This window comes from Suricata suricatta, chromosome 11, assembly GCF_006229205.1.
Source record: "Suricata suricatta isolate VVHF042 chromosome 11, meerkat_22Aug2017_6uvM2_HiC, whole genome shotgun sequence".
NCBI lineage: Eukaryota > Metazoa > Chordata > Mammalia > Carnivora > Herpestidae > Suricata > Suricata suricatta.
The window spans coordinates 69,585,263-69,609,659 of NC_043710.1; the positions used below are offsets into that span (position 1 = coordinate 69,585,263).

The window sequence follows — 24,397 nt, forward strand, 5'->3', positions numbered from 1 at the left end:
AAAATTTCTTACCATGATATTTCATTAAAATACCATGTGTCACGAAAGCCTGGTTGCTTATTTGGCTCTATTTGTAACACAGCTAAATCATGTAGTAGTTACCTAACTACCTCTAGGTAGTTACTGCGAAGGGTAGTGGAGTGAGATATACTAACCCTCTGTTAACCTGTTCTTCAAAAACCGTAGTTTTGCAAATTTTTCTTTATAAGAACAAAAGAAAAACACTCAAGGGGACTGGGAAATAATCATTTTAATCTACATAAGCATAATTCACACTCAAAATGCTTGAACTGTGCCAAATTTCTGGCCTTCATAACATTTCTTAATTTTAGTTTTCTTGGTGAGCTCTGCATTGCCTCAAAAAGTAAACTATCCTTCAATGGGTACAGTTAGCATAAACAATCTAAGTCTGTGATACCTGTTTCTAATGGAGTATAATATATAATCAACACTGTATCACCTAGAATTGTCAAGCTGTTTATGAAAGCCTAAAAAGACTCCAAAAGAATGAAGCTACTTAATATATAATAGATATTTCTCATAAAGCAAGGCCTAAATATTTAGTTTTTGATACTCTAATATATTTCCATAAGGCTTTAAGTCTACAGTTTTACAGATACAGTTTTCCATCAGGGATGGAAAATTATAGATATATAATTTATCTTTACATGTAACTAACTGAAGATTTTAAGAGGGTGTAGGCTACAAATCAGGTACAATTTAGTCAAACCATCATACAAAGACCTTATAAAATAATCAGGAAAGAGATGTTTAACATTATTACTTAGTCTTAAGAGCAAATTTTAACCAAACTGATATCCCTCTACTCTTATTTATGTTTCCGATACATTTAAATCATAGTGCTTGGCAAGTGATATAGGTACTGATACAATGTTTTAATTTAATTAGTGGCAAACAAATTCCAACTGGTTAATCGATGCATATATTCTCCTTTACCAGTGATACTACAGCACCTCAGAATTAATCCTCCTAGAGAAGTAATCTTCCCAAGTGAGAAAGCAATGCAGAGCTTCATGTCTTCCTTGAAGATTTTCAAGTATTGTAGAGATACAAAATCATGGGAAAAAACTAATTAGAAATCTGATACTCCATCTTGGCTTACTAATTATGGGATAGCAGAAACAAATGTGAACCAAACAAATGTTCCTTTATACCTCTCTGCTACACATAATATCATACCAAGAAATACTGTGACTGTAACTGTTTACAAGCTATTTTCTAGCTTTTCAAGTACAGGACACAACTACAGGTCTATCAAATGAGGAGAAATGAATAATCAACCTTACGTAACTCAAAAAGAAGATGGGAGGCATAAACTGACTTTGGCTTATAAGAACCTACCGTTGACCCTGAAATGCCAGACTCCAACAACAACAACGACGACAACAACGATGACAACGACAACAACAACAACAGCAATGACAGAAGATTACAGCAGCAAGCCGACATTTTATCACATACGAAGAATTCTGATATAGGCAATAACTTTTTTCCCCGCCAACTCATTCTGTTGTATCTTCTTTTTGTTCTTCCTGCTTTTTGGCTGCAGGTAGTTCAAGGCTTGCCCACTGCATAGGCTCAGCTTTTCTCATGGTGATCTCGATCTTTGTTGCAGTCATAGTTACATAACTTCGTGTGACATCAATCACCTGCAATAGAGCAGAGACAGCTACGCTAAGCCTGGACGTGGTCTTTTTAAGCCTTAGAGGAAATCGCTGGTCTTGTCTATGCTAGTAATCAAAACTCCAAGCTTCCAAGGGCATTTATTTACTTAAGATTTAGGCTTTTGAGTATGAATTAATGGTACGTTATATACCTACTCTGCATCAATGCTTTCTAAAGTACTGCCTTTTTACTGCACAAATGGGTATTTTAAAGTATAAAAAAAATCTGGATTAATACTTACACCCCATAATTTCACATTTTGATGAAATTCCTTCTCTCCTTCAAATACAATATGCACATTTAACTGAAAAATAATACAGAAAGTTGAGTAACTGATCAAATACAAGTTGAAGGACTGGGATTTAAAACAATGATCCTAAAAATAGCATACTGATATAAATCATTTAAGGTTTAAGAAACTGCCAATATTGCTTTTTTTTTTTCTTAATTTGAGGAAACCATTCACAGAAAAGAAAAATTAACTTGAAGTTTCATATTGAGAACCAGGTACTATATTATTTGATAAATCTTAACTACTATAGTACTTCCAAAATGCTTCAGAAATAATTCTATTATACAGAAATCTTCATTTAAATAGTCTCTCAAAGTAATTTCAAACTATTTTTTCAAATGGAAAAGATTTTAAAAAATCTTAAAATCAGCCATATAATGGATTTTACAATATACTAACATAAAGAGTAATACAGGAGATAATTTTTACTCAAAATTATTTAGTATACTTACCAATGTACTATTTGCTACTACTTGGCTAAGTTCTGGAAGTGAATTTTTAGCATATACTGAAATGGTGACTTCACCCCCAGTCTGATGCCAGTCATGTCTACATGGAACAACTTTTTTCCCCTGTAAATGTAAGAAAAGCCTTATGAATTTATAATGTGCCATATGGCCTCTAAAAAAGAGGAATCTGACCCAAACAACTGAGGAAAAGAACCATGTGCAACCAAGCCCTTAGTGTTTTTAAGGGCAAGCAACTTCTAAAGTTCTCACCCCAAAACTGAAACAATAAAATAGATCATCAATACAAAGTATCTTTCTAGTTTTACGGTTTCTTCCATTTTTGTTTTTTTCCTCTTGGTGCCACAGCACTACTATCCATTTAAAAAGACAACTTAAGAATTTCTACTAAACTTTATCCAACTTTAACATTTCTGAAATCCACTAAGCAGAGTCATAAAAACATTCTCTGAAGACTAAAGTAAGACATTTGCTTAATGAAATAATCCAGACATCTTGACTTCATGCATAAAAGCTTCCCATTTATTTTCTATAAACTGGAATTTGACTATAAATTGGTATTTCCAATTTCTACAAAGTGGAACTAATGACTACTTATAACTATCTGCTACTTGTTTCAAATAATTATTTTCCTCCGATGATAACATGCAGAAAAAAGTAGTTATTTGGGTTATTATGGAAATAACTATTACCTACCAGTAGTACACTGTGCTTTATCAAGTACTATTTTAAAGAGAGACAAATTGTGATTTGTTTTATAAATGAGAGCAACTTAGGCACAGAATGCAGGAAACCGTGAGACAATACTGTTGAAAAAGTAGTTGTTTACATTTTCGTACAATTATGCTAACTGATTTAAAGTACTTATAGACTTACATTTTGTGCCCTAAGCTATAGCTTAGACACTTAATACTTGATAACTGTATGCATTAAAAAATAACATATATATCATTTCATCAAGGGTTATACTGTAACAGAAAACATTTTATTTTTTCAAGCTAAAGCTTTTAAAACTTAAGTCCTTGGGAAAAACACAGGGAGACTTTACTAAGTCTTTTTGCTAATAAAATATTTCTGGAAGATTTGTGGCAGACGAATCATTATAACCTGAAAGATATATTTACACTTCCAAAGCATATTTTATTAAAAATCTGAAACTACAGAATATTCAAGTGGAGACTGAATGAATCCCTAAAACAATCTGAAAATTTACAATTATTGTTAGTTAAAAGACACATGTAATGAAAAGGCTGATGTTAGCGGGGTTGTTAGAGCCAATACAGCAAATAAAACTAATTTAATATATTATACAATACATTACAGTAGCTAACACATCCTTACTGAGCAATAAATTGCTTGCTTGCTTAAAATTTAAAGGGATTCTGGACCCTGACTTTGCACAGCCTAACTCTTTTTAAAAAAGCTCCCGAGGGAAGAAAGAACTAATGTTTTTGTTGTTTTGATAAATTACCTTGTAGCAAGCAGAGGCACGCAAGGCAATTCCAACAAGTCTGCCATCCTCCTCTTTGGCCACCAGATGGAGTGTTTTTGCACTGTAAGGAGCTGAATGAAGTTTCAAGTGGCCAAAGGGGAATCAGAGGCCTAAGGGATCAATAACCTCAAATGAATTCAACAATGATTTTTGAAAAGCAAAAAATGGGAGCAGGCTAAACACATTCTTCAATTTTTGCAGGCTTTAGTATTTCACAAAAACCTGCACACTTGCATCATCATACACAATGTCTACTTTGATCAAAGGGCACTGCTTTGGGAGCTTGACTCAGATTAGTATTTTTAGCCACATGAAATCTTTATTGTATGAAACAGAAAAGCTTTTTTTTAAATCTGAAGACAGAATGATTTGTTAATCTTTTAGAAATAACTCAGATCAATACATCCCAACGTGTTATTTTGAAAAGGCTACTTACAGCATCCTTCTTAGTCCACATGTGTTTCCCTGTTGTACAGCCCTTTTGGGCTAAGAATGTATTGAAATCTGAAGTTTTTCTTCTACAACAGCTCCAGTATTTCATCCTTTAAATTATCAGAGAAAAACTTGTAAGTGTGCAAATTTAGTATTCTACAAGGTGTCTAAGGTACTAACCAGTTAAAACTATCAGAAGAATAATCATTAAAAAAATTTTTTTTTTTATGTTTTATTATTGAGACAGAGAGAAACAGAACATGAGCAGGAGAGGGTCAGAGAGAAAGGGAGACACAGAATCCAAAGCAGGCTCCAGGCGCTGGAGCTGTCAGCACAGAGCCCGATGAGGGGTTAGAACCCATGAACAGCAAGATCATGACCTGAGCCTAAGTCAGCCACTTAACCAACTGAGCCACCCAGGAGCCCAAGACTAATCATTTTAAAACCAAAATGCCATTTATTGCAGCAATTTTAGAGCTCCTGAGTAAAGATGCTTAAAACCATCAGAAAATTCCAAATCTGCTTTTCACTAATTGTTCACATTCCAGTTTCCGCATAGCTACCAAACAGTGGTATAACCAAAGATTTTAAACCCCATAACCCCGTATTTTAATAAGCCAGGAAAGTGAAAATATGCAAACTAAAAACTAACATTTACACAACCTGTGATAATCCTTAAGTAGGAGATACTATTATTTATTTGAGACTAAAAACACAAAAATTACAGTGAAGCTTTGGGTGTGAGTCCTACAGAACATGGAAAAAGAGTGGAAAACTTCAACACAGAACTGCATTTCTATGAACAGCATAATACAAAAGGGGAGCTAGATCTCAGCTGAGGGGTGTGGAAAGTGTGGGTTTTCTTGGAGGCCACAATGCTGGTGGGTGTCTTAGTGTCCTAAGGCCAAACTGCTCCAAGTCCTGCAATGTACAGAACAGTTCTTCAAACTAAAAACTATTCAGCGCAAATCGAGTATCCCATTGAAAAGCAAGGAAATAAGGAAAAACATGAGGTTTGAATCACAATGGCCACTTAACTGTAGTATTGTTTCAGTTTTCTTATGTGCAAAAAGACAAAACCCACATTCCAGGTGACTCTAAAGATGTTGATAATGCAAGTAAAAGACCTGATAATGCTGCACGGCAAATAATGTTTACAGACATATTTTCTACCCTCTACCGTAAAGTTTTAATTAGTCATGTATTAAGTTACCCTTCATGAAAAATAGGTACTCCAGAATGATACACACAGACTTCGTCTAGACTCTCTAGACCCTGATATGTCTAAAATAGAAAAAAGAGGAAAAAATTAGCTTCATATTTCAACATTAGGTATCATTAACATCTGTAGTACTTACTGGTGACCTCTAAGAACTAAGAAAATGCTCAAGAAATAACAATTACCTAGAACATTCATAAATTCACCCCAGGCCATTCCAATAAGGAATGGAAAGTAATTCCTTTTTTGGCTATGCTTAAGTTTTAGTTCCCTGTGAAAAAGGCAAATAGAAAAGTAGGCAACTGGATACATTAAGATGCTCTCAGATTTTCAGGTATGAGGTCACATTCAAGCATATTCAGGTATTTCAGTTTATAGAACAACACAAACCAAGGAATTAGTATTCCCAACAGAAATACAGTTATGGCATGATTTGTGTGTATCGGAAACCCTTTGTGGGCATTACGAATTAATAAGCAATTCTGGAAGTTCTAGGAGTGTTGCTGATTTCTTATCCCTAAGAAGGGTAAAATGAGCTGCAGACCTATAAATATATCCAGGGTTTGTCTGGAAGATCCGGGCCCCACTGCTGCTGTAGGTGAAGGCCCTACAGATGAATTCACAAAAAGTTATGTTAATAAAGCACAGATGCAGCCAGTAGTATATTTTCTACGTTGGTATTTATAGCAACCACCTTCAAGTACAGAAAATAAAATTCTGTATACTTTTTGTAAATCCAAAGTACTGGGCTGACAAAACGCACACCTCCTAAAGATATTCCATAAGTATATAAAACAGAATTTAGATTCAGAACTTACCACTACTGCCCCTTCTCTTCTTCCCAACTACTCCCAACTCCCTTTTTCTTCCCACCTTTTTTCATGGCACTATATCCATTCAGTCTCCCAAAACAAAAAACAAAACAAAACAAAAAGTCCTCTCCCTCCATCTATGGTTTCTATCACAAACTCCTCTCAATTTAGCTTGAAAATACCTAATCAGTTTAATTTGCTAACACCTTCCTCATTATCACGAGCAGACTGTAGACAATGAGTCTACAGTACCAGGGTCTAATCCATCTACTGTCTAATTAAAACATGTATTACTCTCTTATCTAGAGTCCTTTCATTACAGCCACCTCACACCTTGCACAGTTTTCAGTTCCAGGTAAATGCGCCTCTACATACGAGGAAATATTCATGGCCTTAAAGTAAGTGGATTTTTTAAAAGCTACAAAAGGAATGATAGTCAAAGATAATGGACAAATTGGATTTCATTAAAATTAAAAAGATTCTTTATTAAAAGCCATTATGAGGACCATGAAAATGGATAGTGTCTCTCTCTGACAAAGGAGTTCTGGCTGAAAAATAAAAATAGAATCCCTAAAATCAGTAAGAAAAAGTCAACAGAAGGAAAAGTATAAGATTTCACAAAAGAGGATATCCAAGTGACCAATCAACATACAAGGTCGTCAACTTCATCATCAGGAAAGTGCAAAGTAAAATCACATTGGGAATACTACACACGAGCCAGAATGGCTAAGATACAAAAGCATTCCCAAGGTATAGACCAAATGGAATCAGCCACATACACTGCTGGCAGGTGTGGAAATACAACTGTCTTGGAAAACTATGAGGAAATACCTGTTAAAGCTGAACATATACATACTCTATCAATGATCCGGAATTCCTTTTCTAGTCATATGCCTAACAGAAAGGTACACACGTGTCCCGAAGTCTGGCACAAAAATGTTCACAGCAGCATTAATCAAAAAAACGTCAAGGACAAAAGCAAGGTAAGCTGACTGGCACCGTCACACCACAGCGTATTTTAAAACAATGAAAATGAACAAACTACAGCCACATGCCAACAAAGATGACTCTAACATACATCTCATGAATCAAAGGAAGACAGGCACAAGAGCATTTGGCCTGCAATTCTATTCACATTAGGCTCAAAAACAGGCAAAAGCACTCTATTTCTGATAGAAAAATGTGATTGCTTTTGGGAGAAAATAATAGTTGGGAAAAGGTATACGGAGCGGTTCTGCGCTGTGAAAATTCCTTGAGCTGTAACTCACTTTTTAATGGTATTTTTCAATGAAAGAGATGAAAAGTTTCTTTAATGACCTCCATTACCTACAGTAAGACCTAACTTTTGAGCACTGTGAAATAAAAGCCCTTCAAGTTCCGGCCCTTCCTGGTCTTTTTTAACCTCAACTCCACACTAACAAATTTTGTACCATGACTATTGTTCCTAAAACTATCACCTCTGCTTGAGACACACTTTCCCTTTTGTCCATTTACAGGACTGACACTCATTTTTCAAAATTCTTCTCTGATGTTGCTGCAGTATCCTACCACTTGCACTGTCTCCCTCAACCCTCATTTACCTCCTACTTCTACCTTACATACATGTGACTGTACTTCCATTTATTTCCAATCCTAAGTAAGCAAGGTGATCTCCAACTTCACATGACGGAAAATTATACACCTGCTCTCCTAATCTTGTTTTCTCCCCCTTGGTTAATGGTGTCACCAGTCACCTAGTTGCTGGAGCCGCAAGTCCCCCTCACTTAAAGTTCATTAGCAATTCCTACTAATACTTTGAAATAGTATTCATTCTGCATGATTTGTCACGAGCCAAGCAGGTACTGTTCTCGACATTCAAGATACAGAAGAGAACAACAAAACTCTTTCCTCATAAACCTTACAGGACAGGAGGATGGGAAAGGAAAGTTAGTTGGGATAGATCAGAAGCAAAATACATATGCAAAACAAAGTAGTTTGTTATATATAAGATCATCAGTGCCCTGAAGAAACCAGGGCACTGAGAGTGCAGATGTTGGCGGGCACACGATTTTACACGGTGGGGGTGGGAAAACCTCACTGTGAGGTCTGAGTACATCCCACATTTAGCCACTTCTAAAAACACCCTCCAATCCCACTGCCTGGTCTTCTACAAATGTGTCCTAGCTGGTTTTCCTGCCTCCAATCCCCCTATTAACTCCATTATATTTGCCACATATCAGCCAAAGAGCTCTTTTTAAAAACCTCTCCTTAAAACAGACAATGGCTTCCCATTATGTTTAAAAAGGAGGGGGGGAAGCCCAAACCCATAATTATGCCTGCCCTAAAAAACTGCCAGAATCTTGCCCACCTCTCTTACTCCTACCTTTCACACCGCTGACCAAGTCCCACCAACCTTTCTCAAAATTCCCCGAATAGCCAAGCTTTAAAAACGCTACTTGTACTGCTCCCATATCAATTTCAAGGTTTATACAACTCACCTGCTACATTATTTAGACTTCTGATTTAGTGTCACTTCCAAAGGGATTTTCCTGATAGCCTTAGCAGTGCACGTGCCTTGTCTGCTTTACGTCTACCTACACTCCTACTTAAGTAACCTAAGTGTTATCCTTCTCCCTAAATTGCAGGATAGCCTCCAGAACAGCAGAAATTTTTGCTGTACTTAATGCTGTGTTTCTAGCCCCTCAAGCAATGTCTGGCACACATTTACTGTGGTCAGTAAATGCTGACTGAATCAGAATGACTTATTCCCGTAATTCTATCAGATATGATGTCCGTCAGAGACAGAGTCTCTTTGTGTTCATAGCCCTAGCCCAAGCACGCTGACCAACACATAGTAGGCACCCAAAAGTTTTTGAATTGAATCAGTAAACTGCACTTCCTTCTATGAAAATTAAAATTTTACTTCCACGACCCAATGCAAATTTTACAATATATACCTTGGAACACCCTCCATTTTTACATGAGGTCCCAATCTTAATTTCATCACTGTCCTCTTCTAAAACAAAGAAAAGAAAATCAAATTAGAAACACTAAAATAGATTCCATAGATTTTATAGTGTCATTCTTTCATAAAAAAGTATTTGAGGAAATAATCTAAGTTTTAAAAACACTATGATTTTAAAAGTTTTAAGTTACTAAGTTTGCTAAGTGACCTTTCAGGTAATATATTTAAAAAGCTAAGAAGAAATCAAGTATTGTGATTAGGTTTTGCCTATGTCCCCAAATGATACATGACACACTTCTATTCTATAATGCAATACAATATGCGACATCTTAACCTTGTAAAAGGGAAATCATAAAAAAGGTACCACTTTCCCCCTGGTATGGAGTGTAGGTCAGAAAATATTGAATACATTTTATTTGCTGCACAACGAAACATTACAAATTTAACTGTTAGAAATGTGGTGAATCATGAAAGAGAAAGTTTCTCACTTTAATACAGACATTAAGGAATAAACCACTTCATTCTGAGATATTACTGGTATTTAGAAAGCAAAATAAATTCTTTACTACAAGATGCTACCTTTTCTTTATATTCAGTGAACCACACTGTCTCTTTCAGATAATTGGTTAATTGTACAGGAAAAAAATTACAAAATAAAAACTTACCTTTTTTATTTTCTTCATTCCCTGTTGACAGTTTAAGTTTATCAAGTGCTTGTTTTAGGGAGGCAGATATTTTTAATTCCAAGTTTGTCATTGGTTCATCTGGGCTGGAGAATTTTTAAACTTTATTACCATTAGTGATATACCAAAACTTTTTTTTTTTTTTTTTACTAAAAATAAATATATTAAGAGCCCATTTATAAAAAGAAGCCAAATGCTCATGAATCAGGGTTTTTACACTAAATAATGGTTTACAAATAACTGCTATAATGTATCTACACTTCTAAATTTTAAAAGTTCTGATATTAAAATATTAAATGTCAAACAACCATGCTACTGCCAACACAGTACATTATTAATGTATCCATAACGGGAAGGAAATAAAGACTAGCATTCCACGTTTGCCAAGAAGGGACCATGAAGTACTTTTACATTCCACACCTAAGCAAAATGCCGGGCATAAAACTAACAGGCAATAAATATGTACTATATGAATCCATATTCCTATCAATGGAGATAACTCAGTGTAGACAGTGATATATACATCTATACATTCATATACAGTTCTGTCACAAGGCAATTTTAGTAGGATTAAAACCAATACAATGACCCCTAACACTTCATAATGGTTAAGTGTTGTATACACAACTTATTTAAGGCCATTCAATAAGTATTAAGAATATTTATAAAAATAGAAATGCTAGGTTATTCATTCCACATCCTTAATGAAAATAACTATTATTTTCATTAAGGATGTGGACACTACTGTGATACTTAGAATGAGCCATGCCAAAATTGTCTTTTCTCATAATTTTTTTAACTGGCAAATCAGTCAGGCAGGCATTTGATAAAGTTTCTCATGATTATGAATAAAGTAAAGATAGAATATAAATCATTCTAAGTAGTTTGGTTAAATAAACAAATGTCACAAAGTCTCTTAGTCTTATCTTGGTCCAGTATTATTCAATATGCTATAAATTTCTAAACAAATTTACCTAAATATAAGATCGGTAAAAAAAAAAGTTATGAAAAACATTAAGTTCATAGTGTGAATAAAAATATCAACTGAGGCCATATCTGAAGCCACAAGTCACCTGGTTTTTTTAAGTCTTGTGTTTGGTTCTAAAACAACACTCAAGTGCAACATGAAGGCCTGGTGAAACAGCGGTAGCCAACACGCATGTGTGAGTGTGTGCCATAGAGTTTGGCTGATGAGGTGACTGAAGAACCCGTGTCATCTACCTCAAAATGAGCAAAAAGCATTTTAAAAGTACTTTAATGGATCTGCTATCTAAATCAAATAAATAAAAAGTTTATCAGTAACAATATTATCAGTATTCAGGCATCTGAAAGTTAAGAGAGGAGTGACGAGGCTTGTTCTAAATGACAAAGAATGAACAAATTAGAGAGGCAGGATTTGGCTCTATAAATACAAAGAAAAAATACACACTGACCTAGTAACAATAAAATGGAATGCTTTACAGTAATAAAAGTAAATTCTTCTTCACTAGAGTTATTTGAAAGGAAATTAAACATCCTTCTGTCAAGAATGTCCTAGAAGATGTTCAAGAAAACAGTACAAGAATGGATAGGAAGGCCTCTACGTTCTTTTTCAACTCAAAGTGATTCCCAGACAACAATTCCTTTGTAGAATTTCACCATGCCACAGTGACAAAGACATGTCACATCACAACAAAGATGTGTGGCTCTTCTGTGCTGGACAAAATTATAACGACACAGTGAATGAACATACATGCAATGACATTTACTGTGTACATGTCCTCAAGATGAAAGGGAATAAAAATGAAAGGTATACTTACGGGAAAATCAAACAGATCTACACAAGAGCTATAAATGGTATTATATAAAATCATAAAATACCATGATCAAATGCTATTTTATTTAATTGTGATGAAAATTATAACAGTATGAAGTTTACCTCGGCCTTTTTATTGCTTCTACTGGTTTTGGGGCTTGAATGATGTGCTCCTGAAACTTGGGTTTCAATTCAGAAAGTTCTTTCTTCTCAGTAGTCTTGACTTCAGGTTTGACTGGCTCAGGCGGCTTCTCACTATTATGCCTACCTTTCGTACAGCCCTGTTAGTGACAGGTAAGAGTTAGCCGATCATGGGTTTCTCGTGCCCCGAGGGACAAATCAGTTTTCAGCTTTTTACTAATAAATTATTTTGTATGCTTTCTTCTACTTTCATCACACTGACTTAAGAAACTAAAAATAGAACTCCAAATCTACAGTATGTGTGTTCTTATATCTGAGTGTATTTTAAATTATGCTTTAAAGTCTTTAAATTATGCTTCATAAATATCTACTTATAATATATATATATATATGTATAGTGCTTACACACACATATACAGCATAAACTTGTTTACAATAAGCAAATTCTGGAAATTTCACATGAATTTTACAAACTACTTACACAAAAGGGCCTTGATATGAGCCCTAGTTTTTATACTTATTACCCATATGAGCTTGAGCAAGTTAATCTTTTTAAACCTGTTTTCTAACCAGTAAAATGGAGGTTATGGCACTTAATATATTTTTTTGAGGAGATTAAGTTAAACAATAGAGAGTTTGTCAAATCTGGCAGGTGGTAAATGGGCAATCAGTGTTAGTCATCTTCTCCACATTCCACTGAGTCAAACGTGCAGTTTAACATCCTTAAAATCCTAACTTCCATGGCATGTCATTTCATTAACGGCTTTTGTTTTCTCTCTTAAGGACGTACAAAATAAATGGTACATCTTGGTGCATCTTAAATTTGATAATAACGTATTGTTCCTCACTAAAAATGCCCTAAATTATTGCCTACCACTTCTTTCTTGATGTCCTTTAAAGACTACAAACACCAATGCAAACCTAAATTGACATGTGGGTAATTAATATCTTGAAACTTTTTATTCCTAAAATAAATGAATTCCTTATTTTAAAGGCTATCAAGGGAGGTGAGCTCCCCTTTAAAAGAAGATTCTATCCAAGTTAGCGGACAACGTGATCGATGTCCAAAACTCAAGACTCCTCAAATCTGGACCTTCCCACTATATGTACTTTCTCAGGAGATAATCTAGGAAAAGAATTAATACTTACTGCAATGCTTAAAAAATCAGAAAAATCAGTCGTTCTTCTCTTACAGCAAGACCAACCCTATAAAACATGAGAAAAAAACCTGAAAATTGAATTTGCATAGAACCACACCTGCTAAAAGGGTCTACTTGCACTTATCTCCTTGAATCTCGCAGTGACTGGCACATAAATAGATTTCACAGTTGTAAAGTGTTGTAAATGATTCATCTAATCAAGTGCAACGATTTTTAGTCTTTGATTTAAAAAAAAACCTAATTAGCCAATGTTAGAGGTGTGTTTTGACTGATCACAAAAGGAAGCACCTTAAGATAGGGAAACAAAAATTGCTACTGTTTTCAAGACTAGTAATTTACTTTTAGAATACACTTTATAATTTCTAAAAACAACATATATTTTAAAGGATCTGGGGAGTTAAGTGAAGTACTTTACTTTAAAAATCTGGCAAGTTAGAGATGACTGTAACAATTCAGCTTCTAAAGAACTCACTAGCTGTTCCCCAACAATAAGCATTCTATCTGTTTTCAGAACAACATAGACTGATTAGCCCAGCAGCCTAAAAACTGTTAGGTCTTTGAAGGTTAGATAATATTTTCAGTGACAAGCATAAAAAAATAGAAATTCTAATGCCGTGTGTGATTTCTAAACAAAATACCAAGTGGCTTCCGAGAAATGGCTTTAAGCTGTCATAATTCCAATGCAGTACAGAGAATAAGAAAATAAAAACGCAGCGGTTTCAAAACATGGTCTTTCAAATTATACAAGAGGCTAGGATTTGCACATATACTTTTGCGCTTCATTGCTTTTCTCAAAATAATGTATGAAGAATTTGGTAGTGATTATTTTTTCACACTATGCACTTACAAAATTATTTCTTTTTAAGTTTATTTAATTGAGAGAAAGAGTGAGCACACATGTGCGAGCAGAGGAGGGGCAGAGGAGGGGCAGAGGGGGAGAGAGCAACAGAGACAGAATATCCCAAGCAGCTTCTGAGCTGCAGTCTCTGCATGCATGGGCCTCAATCCCACGAACTGTGAGATATTGACCTGATCAAGGGATGGATGCTTACCCGACTGAGACACCCAGGTACCCCTAAAATTATTTTTAAAGAAAATGTGAGGGGCGCCTGGGTGGCTCAGTGGGTTAAGCGTCCAGCTTCGGCTCAGGTCATGATCTCACTGTTCATGGGTTCAAGCCCCGCATCAGGCTCTGTGCTGACAGCTAGCTCAGGGCCTGGAGCCTGCTTCAGATTCTGTGTTCCCTCTCTCTCTGACCCTCCCCTGCTCGCACTGTCTCTCTGTCTCTCAAAAATAAATAAAATACGCAAAAAAAAAAAAAAAAGTTAAATATGCTATAATTCAAATTTTCCTTTAGTTTGAAATTAAATTCTTTAACTCTGAATTGAAACATAGATGAAAACCTACTATAACACTGAAATACAGAATTTAGTCTTGATAATATAATCATCAGAAAAATCATTCTACATGAGGAAAAGCTTTATTATCTTGCACATAAAGAAAGAATGACAGCAGACATTCTGGGGATACCAGGATACATACATGATATAGACTGGCTGTTCCCAAACATCAATCTGGGATCTATGTCCCCAGTAAAATAAAAAATGAAAGATAACTTTAAGTATGTAAGAATAGGTTGTTTCTTAAGAGGGATTGTCTCCTTGGTCTATGCCACTTAAAATCTGAATATTAGAATGTTCTTCCTAACTTCTCATTTGCCAGTAAACTGGCAACAGTAGACATTACACTGATTCATGTATTTGTGCTGTGAAATCCAATAGTCATACAAAGTATAGGTCTTCAAGAAATGTTTAAAAAGACTATAATAAACAGCAGGATTGAAAAGGAGAGAAAATTACTTCAAAGTGAGATCATTAAGATTAATCCAACAGGGCGATTAACAGCTGGGCAGAAAAAAATGCAGCAGCAAAGCTGAGAGGCTATTTCTGGAATAAGAGTTCACTTTAAAAACTGGTTTGTAGTAGCAAATGATACCCATAAATGGAAATATTTTGTAGAAGCTATTGGCACAGAGTTGATATTTAAGGACAGAAATGAATGAACTAAATGAGATAGTTGGAAACCAAAACAGAAGAGAAGCAGGTTAGAAGATAGAAAAATACCATAGGGTAAGAAAAAGAAAAACATACAGTAAGAAAAATAAACACAGAATAAATGGTAGTCCAGGAAAGATAAAAAAAAATACCCCTACTTCTCTGCAAAAGGAAATATTCCACAGAAGCACAGGTTCTATCCCCAAAAGAGTTTGCAAAGAAGTTAAAAAGATGTAAGGAAGAGTCTGGTCTCAACTTGCCCTACTGTTTTCCTCACTTAGAACTAACCAGAGTCACATAAACTTATTATGTGTTTACACACCTTTATTTACACTTGGCTATCTAACAGTTAAATCCCCAAAAGGGCCCACATACTCCCTGGAAGGTGTAATTAGAAATTCAGGCGAGTGGGCGGCTCAGTCAAGTGTCTGGCTCCTGACTTCAGCTCAGGTCATGATCTCACAGTTCCCGGGTCAGAGCCACATCAGGCTCTGTACTGTCCATTGGGAGCCTGCCTGCTTAGGATTCTCTGCCTACCCCTCCCCCACTTGTGCTCTCACTCTGCTCCCTCTCTCCTCTCAAAATAAATAAAGAAACAAAATAATTCAAAAGGCATCAACAATATTTAAACATGTAAGACTGTTTAAGTTCCTAAAACCAAAAGTACACCAACACCTAAAAGCACGGCAGCCACACCGCTACATTTATTTTCACATTATCTACTGAGATAAATGCACCTCTTAAGAAAAACCTAGTCAAACAACATTGTATTTTTCTCTAATTCTCCAGAGTATCAATAAAGTACAGGTGGAAAACAGGTGGTATTTGTCTGTCCTGCAGCTAGCAGCCATTACTGCTGCTAAGAATCTTCAAATTCAGAGCTGCTCTTATTAGACAGCAGGTGCCTAACAGACTGGGAAACCAAGATTCAATACAAATGCTTTCGCTTCCCCTCAAAATTGAAAAATGAAGAAATGAAGGGTAGAGAAAATGAGAGCTGGGATGGAAATAACCTAATTTTATATGTGGAGAAACCTTAACATCACCACCTACTGTCTCTGCCTTTAGTGGAGTACTTGCTTAACGCACTGCAAAATGGTCATTAAGAAGGCAAAAGTCACCAGCTGAAGAAAAATGATGAGGAAATATTTAGTCTTACACCTCTAAATTTAATATACAAATACGAAGAGACTGAAATACACTACTAAGTTCTTACCTTTAAGGCATCATGGAAGACTGGAACACCTGGGTGGTATGTGCAAGCATCTGGTCAAAAACAAAGAAAAGGAAAACAATATAATGAAGAAAAACCATTATTTTCTTCAGGTGTTAACATTTAATCCTTTCTCCAAATGCAGGTAGTACTTTACTTTTCCTTAAAAGTTCACAAATGCTCAAGGTAGATTCACGGCACACAGTGCTTAGTACAATATTGGACTACATTAAAATGGTAATAGTTAAGGGGTGCCTGGGTGGCTCAGTCAGTTTAAGGATCAGACTTCTGCTCAGGTCGTGATCCTAACAGTTCCTGGGTTTAAGACCCGCATCACGCTCTGTGCTGATAGCCAGGAGCCCAGAGCCCAGAGCCCACTTCAGATTCCGTGTCTCCCTCTCTCTCTGCCCCTCCCCGACTCATGCTCTATCTCTCTCTCTCAAAAATAAATAAACGTTAAAAAAAATTAAAATAGTAATAGTTAAAATTCTAATTCAAGAGTATGATAACTGTATATAAAAATAATACAGACTAGTGCAAGTATAACAAACTGTATTCTATTCCTTTAATCTTTGTAGTTAAATTTGTTTAGCACCAAAATTTCAAGCTCCAAGATTCTGACGGTCCTCTTCCAATTCTATTTACAAAAATACTATCAAACTTAAGTGTGCTTATGTGCATTGATCCATAAAGACTCAAGAGATTCTCTAAAAAGATATTTTGGAGCAACAAGTTCAAACTTTTAAAAACTGATGCAGTATCTGATTGCTAATTTAACCTTCTTAGACAGGTGTCAATATCTAGATACAAGCTTCATTCAAAAAAGTTTAAGTTCTACAGTCTACTTTCAGGGTTGTTACTGATTGTTATTTTGTATTTCCCCCCTTCCTCATTTTACCATCAATTTCTACTAACTTTTATGAAAATGGGCTTAATACAGATGGCAATATAATGTATTACATTAAAAATCAGATGATAATAAACAATTATTTCCTGACTAGACACAACCGTGAACTTAGAAAAAACAGGTCAGCTCCACACCTGCGTAATTTTCTTATAAGGCTACCTTTCCCCCACCTTTTTTTCCCTGCTCAGCTTTCAACTGCCCACAACCTCTGATTCCTGGTGTTGCCTTAAAATGATTAATTCCTGGTACTTAGAGAAACCCTTCTATCCCTATAGTAATAGCCAGTATAGTTTATTAGTTAAGGGTAGTAGTGGAATTATGGGCTGAAAAAGGAGATTCAAAGTAGAAACGAATAAGCAGAGGGATATGGAGTTGAGAACAGAATCAAAGAACAGACTATTTTCAAATACCAAATGGACATACAGAGGCATACAATTCATAATGTATGACACACTAAGAGGCATTAATCATAATAATGGTCAGTTTGGGCAGAATGGTAGCAGGTGTGGGTCAGGTCTTAACCATACAACTAGTATGGACAAAATTTGACAATCACTGCTTTCAAATGTGAAGAACAAGCAGATGGTCATTTGCCTCTCTAGCCTTTAGGAGCTGTATCAGTTTTGCTCAAAGTTAAATTTTATGGGTAAGAAACTACAACACAGTAGCAGTTAAGAGTTAAGGAAATGAAAATATTGAGTCTTGGGTCAGACGGATGCTCAAATTCTGGCTCCGCCCTTTAGTAGCCAATTCAGTTTCCTTCTAGATACGGCTTAAGTAAAAAAACTGTGAAGCGCGTTGTGCAGAATAAGTGTTTAATATGTGAAGGATACCACCTGTGTCTCCTTTAAACATTAAGTTAGCTTGTGTTTCAAACTAAAGCCTCATAACAGCTTAGGAGGAAGGCTTCTTATTTTTGTCAATACAAAGGTCAAACCTCTCCCATTCTATAAAACTTTCTCCTAATCAACTCCACAGTTTGCTGTTTGCTATTAGCTTACTTCTACTTCCTATCTCCATTCTTAACTTTCCACTCAATCAAGCAACTTATTTGAAGTTAAGTCTCTAACCTCCATTCTGGTAAAACTACATTATGGGAGCTCTCTGCTGAATTTAGTACTGTTGACCACACCATGCTTGAGTGTCCACTCTTAATTTTCCCACTCCCCTCCATCTCTTTCTTAGGCATTATACCATCTCTCTCTCTCACACACACACACACACACACAGCTGACTTCCAAAAAATTCTTTATCTCCCCTTTAATTTAGGCTGGTATATAACATTCCATAAACATACATATTTGGGAACATTATTATCTGACTCAACAAAGCATCAGTCTTTCCCCTTTACTTAATATTAAACTATAATACGTGCAGACACTAAGGGAATTTACTTTTTATGCAGGTTGCCAACAACAAGGGCTTTAAAAACCTCTTTTTCACTCAATAATATCATCCTCTCAAATCTCACAATTTTCTCTTTGAGTAACATCCTATTAAATTATGAAAATGTTGGGTTGCCTGGGTGGCTCAGTCGGTCGAGCATCCAATTTCGGCTCAGCTTATGATCTCGCTTTGTGGGGAGTCGAGCCCTGTGTAGGGCTCTGTACTGACGGCTCAGAGCCTGGAGCCTGCTTTGGATTCTGTGTCTCCCTCTCTCTCTCTCTCCCTTGCTCGCGCTGTGTCTCAAAAAATAAAACAAAACAGTAATAATTTTTAAAAAATCAGAAATGTCATGATAGTAACATGAAAGACTAGATTCTACTTAATCCATAGAATCCTGCCAAGAGCCTTATTTTAAATTTTATGTCACCAATATATGTGTGCATCAAGTAAATACTTCAGACATCCCAGAGGTGGAAAAGATTGTCAAAGGCATTGATTTTAATTCCCTTAACAATACAGGAACCATGCGGCTACCATGTTGAGCCCGGCTTCCCTATTAAACAGGACGAATAATACATACTTCACAAGGGTGTCCTGGAGATTAAATGACTGATCAACGTCTGGGGTATAGAAAACACACAATGACGGCTAGTTGAATTCGACAGAGTTGTCATTTCTCACAACAGTCAAGAAACCAACTCACTTTATCCTATCCAACATTCAAAAGTCAAATCCACGGACTCTTCACCTAGTCCAGCCACTGACTTTAATTTTACATCCTTAACCGTACACCTAGAACAATCACTTTATTTTGAAGATAGCCGGACCAGAGCGAAAACAGGCAACAAATACGGCTACTACATAGGTAAAGGATAACAAATGTACCATTCACCAAATCAAAACTTAAAAATAATAATTTTCCTAACCCACAACACTTTAAAGAAAAAAGTATCTTTCTAACAGTCGGGTCAACGCAACAAGCCCGAAACAAGACTTTCGGGAAAATGAACTTCTATACTAAGACGGCAGCCGAACTTGAACGCTAAAACGACTCGCCCACTGCCCAAGCCTCCGGTCCGTCTCTGGCTGACTCTCCCCTCACTCCGTCACTCCCATGCCAACCGAGCTCCGCAGCATCAGGTTAACTTTTGCTTCCCAAAAGGGACGGGTGGGGGCGGGGGATAAAGACGTTCTAAACTCCAGGCGAATCCGCGAGCGAGCGGACTGCCGGGGACACGTGGGAGCCCGGAAAGTGGGGCCGCGGGGCCGCGCGGCCACGGGGAGAGGGTCGGATCTCGTCGCCGAGCGGCCCGGCGCACGGGCAGGCGGGCTGAGAGGGAGGCCCGCAGGGACCCGGACGGAGGAAACGCGGCGACGGCCCGCGGGAGGACCCCGGGACGCCCTTGGGTCAAGGGCGTCCCCCGGCTGAGGTGGACAGGGGAGGGAGGGTCGGCGGCGCGTTCCGCTTACCGTCGGAGTTGGTCTCGGGATCGAAGCGCTGGCCGCAGCCCCGGTTGTAGCAAAGCAGGGCCATTTTCCTTCCCCACCGTTACGGGTCGGATGCACACAAACGGACGAGCGAGAGGACGCGCTTACAACCTCACTGCCGCAACCACCGATCTGACGGCTGCGGCGGCTGCCGGCTTCCGGAAACGGCCGGTTCCGCTTCAGGAACCTTCGCGAATTTTCCGGTCGCGCAGGCGCAGAGAAGATGGGAAGAGGCGGAGGGAGCGGCGGGAAGCGGAGTAGCCACCCAGACGCCGTGGGTCGGGCTCTGGAGGGTGGCGGCGGGGCGGGGAGCTGTCGTCCGGAAATTTGAAGAGGAGAAACCCTAAAGGCAGATGGCGATGCCACCCGACGGGCTGACGGGCTCTCTCCAGATTTCGTCACTGACTGCGGCTCTGGCGCGCAGCCAAGCAGCCGCCCGGCGGGCTTACCCCAGCGCCGCAGCCTCCTTGCTTTTGGGACGAGCGTAATCACGGCATTGTTCTGTTCGCCCCCTAGCTGCTCCTGGGTAGGTGCAGTCCTCTCTCTAGAACGAGGAAGCTTGGCAGACGGAGAGAAGACTGGCGGACCATTGTCCCTGGCCGATTGTGTGTCCGCTCTCCCGGTCTCTGGAGCCCTGGAGAAGCGCGGGCATCGTGAGCAATAGTAACTGAGGTCAAGTCGCTTTGAAAATACAAAGCGTTTAAAATCAGAATATCGAAAGTACTGATCAAATACAGTGCTAGAAGTGGGCACTCTTGCTCTAAGACCCTGGGGGTAAATAAATCGTTGCTGTTTCCTGTGCGTCTCCATTTGGTCCTTGTGCCAATACTTAATTCAATCCCGAAACTGCCGATATCATCAAGTGCATTTTTAAACAACAACAACAAAAGCATGGTAATAAACTAACCGGCACAATATATCCGACTTGTATATTTCCCAAAGTTGGGGCGTTTAAAATAAAAGCAAACACTTCTTGATAGTAGGTATATTGACAGTCTTAGAATAGTAACTGTAGAATAGTAGTTCTTAAGTAGAAGTAAAAGGCTATACATTGTTTCTAGTGATCCCAAATCTTTGGGCGCAAAATCTTCTCACCCTCATAAAAAAAATAAAAAAATAAAAAGGCCTTGTTACTTTTCCATAATCCGTCCCTCCTTATATATATGTGTTAAAATTTTATACAGTAATTTCAACATAGAGATACACAATGTATATCGTTTAACCTAACCTGAGTATTTTTGTTTCATAATCATTATAAATGGAGCTGAATAAATAGGCCTTCTGACCAGATTTTCCTCCAGGATAGGTTTTGAGAAGTGACAGTACTGGGGTAAAAGGTAGAAGTTTTTAAAAATAAATTTAAGATTTTAAAGGTAAGGGTAGCCTATTGTTTCCAGTAGGTGGCACCTATTTTCAATTTCACCAGCCATGAGTTGGAGGAACAGACAATAGAAATTAATCTTACACAATTAGAGAGATGGAGACGTTTAGAAAATTTGGGTTGTGATAAAATTCATGGTCTGAGTGTCTTACCACTGCAACATTAACAAGATTATTAGTAAATTCCTTAAAATACTGTTAATGTTTACTGTCACTTTCAGCTACCACATTTTATAATCAGAAAATAATAAAAAATTATAGTAGATAATTCAAAACTGCAGAAATATATCGGGAACAAAACCAATAATTGCATCATCCAGCAGTAAGTACTGTATCACTAGAATAACTTATTGATAAATTTATTTCTAGCCCCCCTCCTGGGATGTATTCATTTGTTGGTATGAATATTAAGCAAATTTAAAAAGCAGCAACAAAAAAACCCCAAAGAATGGGAGCTATGATGTATATGGAAGTTTATGTTCCTCCTTTGGCTACAAAATTAAATCATTCTTATTAGGAGAACAGAAACAGAACATTCCACTGCATTCCCAGCCATACATCTATTCCATTCCCACACTCCAGTGCTGACTACCACAAACTGTCGGAGAAACCTATGGTGGTAACACTGCATAATTTTGATAGCTTTAAAGCCCTCTCATTCTCACCCCCAACAGACACATACTGTTACACAGAATCTTGAGATTTTCCCCGTGTTAAGAAAGGAATGCTATAGAATCGTTAAGAGTGGACTTTGGGGCCCCCTGGGTGGCTCAGCCGGTTGAGCGTCTGACTCTTGATTTCAGTTCAGATCATGATCTCAGGGTTGTGGGATTGAGCCCCACTATGGGCTCTGTGCTGGCCATGGAGACTGCTTAAATTTCATTTCTCTCTCGCGCATCCCCCACCCCACCTGCCCCTCTTCCCGCTCTCAGTTGAACAAACAAGATAAACAAGTCTTAAAAAAAAAAAAAAGAAAAAAGAAAGCTTTGGACTCCAACCAGCATTCAGATGCTAGCTCTGCAATGTAGTAGCCAATAATCTTTTCAGGGAATCTCTTTGGGCTTCCATTGTAGACTTGGCCTGGCTGTCTACAGCAGGAAGTCCAATCTCAGGGCTTGAAAAGTGATTTTTAACTTATTTGCTTAGTCATATAATATTGAACCCATATATTTATCTCCATTTTCTCCTCAGATGCCACTAAAACAGTGGCAAAGGAATAAATATATTGAACATTAAATGGAAGCAAAAAAATTTAAAACGATATAAACCCACAAGGACAAATATGAATAGGGTATTGCAACAAATTATATCAACAAATTTTGTTTTAATTTTGTCTTTATTTTGGTATTTAGGAACATTTGTGGTTTTTGTTTAAATTGTTCTCTGTATACTAGTACCTAATTATTTTTTAGTTCGGCGTTCCTACTCACTGCCAGATTTAACTAATTTTGACTTTTAGTTGTTTCCTATAGGGCAATCAATGAGATTACTTACCCTTCTTCCTTCCTTCCTTCCTTCTCCGGTTTTCTTCGTTAGTTTTTTCTACTTTGTTGGAAAATGTAGCATTTGCATATGAGTCTTCATCCTGATACCTAGCTTTATTATTTATTACTTGAATCTATTTATTATTAATATATTATAGTTTAGTATATAAATGTATATTTATCAAATCTCTCTAAATATATTTATAATAAATATATTAACAAATATTTTCACTGGTCACTACTAGTCTCTGAGTTGAGGTTTCTTGGCATTCTTGTCAGATGAAGCTTATTTTCTAGTAGGGTTGGCAGAAATCATTTATGGACACGATATTCTTTGACCTCGTACATGTTTAAAATAGCTTCTTCTATAGACCTGAAACTTGAATGAGGACTTGAGCAGAAATAAAACCTTAGTTTATACTAAGAGTTCAGAATTAATCTGTTCATCCTAAATTCAGAATTTACATAGAATTACTAAACTAATTTTTTTTTGTGACAAAGCCTATATGAAATCAAATGTAAAACAAAATAAAGAGAAAAATCTCATCGTGGTAGTACATGTTTTTCTTTTTGCTTCCCTGCATCAATCAAACTTTTATCAGTGTCCTGAACTAATTTCACTGACCTGTAAATCAACATAAATGTCATATAACAGTATTGCACATTTTGTAAATATTCTTCCAAACTTTCTTTATGTTTTTTTTTTCAAAATAAATGGAATATCTTTAGCTGTCAAGTTAATAAATTTGGATTGCCAAAAACTCTTCAGCTTTTGAAGTTCTTAGACAATTGCAATTAAAAAAAACACAAAGATTACAAATAAGAATTACATTGAAATGTATCCCTAAAAAGGAAGGGAGGGAATATAAATAAATAATAGAGGCTAGACATGATTATTTTGTATATTTTAGAAATCAAACATGGGGCACCTGGTGTCTCAGTTGGTTGAGGCTCCAACTCTTGATTTTCACTCAGGTTATTATCCCAGGGTCATGGGATACATCTCCGGGATCCATGGTGAGTGTGGAGCTTGCTTAAGATTCTCTTTCTCTCTCTCTGCCCCTCTCTCCTACTCATGCATGCTCTCTCATTCTCTCTCTCCCTTTTTCTCCAAAAGTAAAAAATAAACAAGCAAACAAACATACAGTAATGTTTAGAATGCATGCACAGTTATTTGAAGAGTACAACTTTCCTAATGTTACCCCATATTTGAATCGCATTATAGGTAGCAATCCCAACAGAAGTAATTATGAAGCGCATTATCTTATACTTTCTCATTTATTTATATTTTTACCTTTTAAGTCACATCTAAAGTAATGTCCTTATTAGTTTTAATAGCCTTACAAAACAGGAGGTGAGATT

At 36.9% G+C, this 24,397-nt stretch overlaps 1 protein-coding gene across 1 annotated transcript; it reads right to left on the reverse strand.

The window, feature by feature from the left end:
• Positions 1 to 232: 232 nt before the first annotated feature.
• Positions 233 to 20,357, reverse strand: CHORDC1 (cysteine and histidine rich domain containing 1). Its single transcript, XM_029956818.1, has 11 exons — positions 20,154 to 20,357; positions 16,394 to 16,443; positions 13,113 to 13,169; positions 11,946 to 12,103; positions 10,010 to 10,113; positions 9,337 to 9,395; positions 5,583 to 5,653; positions 4,374 to 4,479; positions 2,431 to 2,550; positions 1,928 to 1,990; positions 233 to 1,670 (listed from the first exon to the last, which is right to left on the reverse strand). Exons 1-11 carry the CDS (start codon positions 20,215 to 20,217, stop codon positions 1,524 to 1,526), a joined length of 999 nt encoding a protein of 332 aa, XP_029812678.1. The 5' UTR covers positions 20,218 to 20,357; the 3' UTR covers positions 233 to 1,523.
• Between the last annotated feature and the right edge of the window lie 4,040 nt (positions 20,358 to 24,397).

Coding starts and splice junctions, on each gene's coding strand:
- CHORDC1 (XM_029956818.1), bottom strand. CDS start 20,217: ATGGCCCTGCTTTGCTACAACCGGGGCTGCGGCCAGCGCTTCGATCCC. Junction 10,114..11,945: donor GAAGCAATAAAAAGGCCGAG/GTAAACTTCATA, acceptor AAAATTCTCCAG/CCCAGATGAACCAATGACAA. Junction 1,991..2,430: donor TAGTAGCAAATAGTACATTG/GTAAGTATACTA, acceptor ATTATTTTTCAG/TTAAATGTGCATATTGTATT.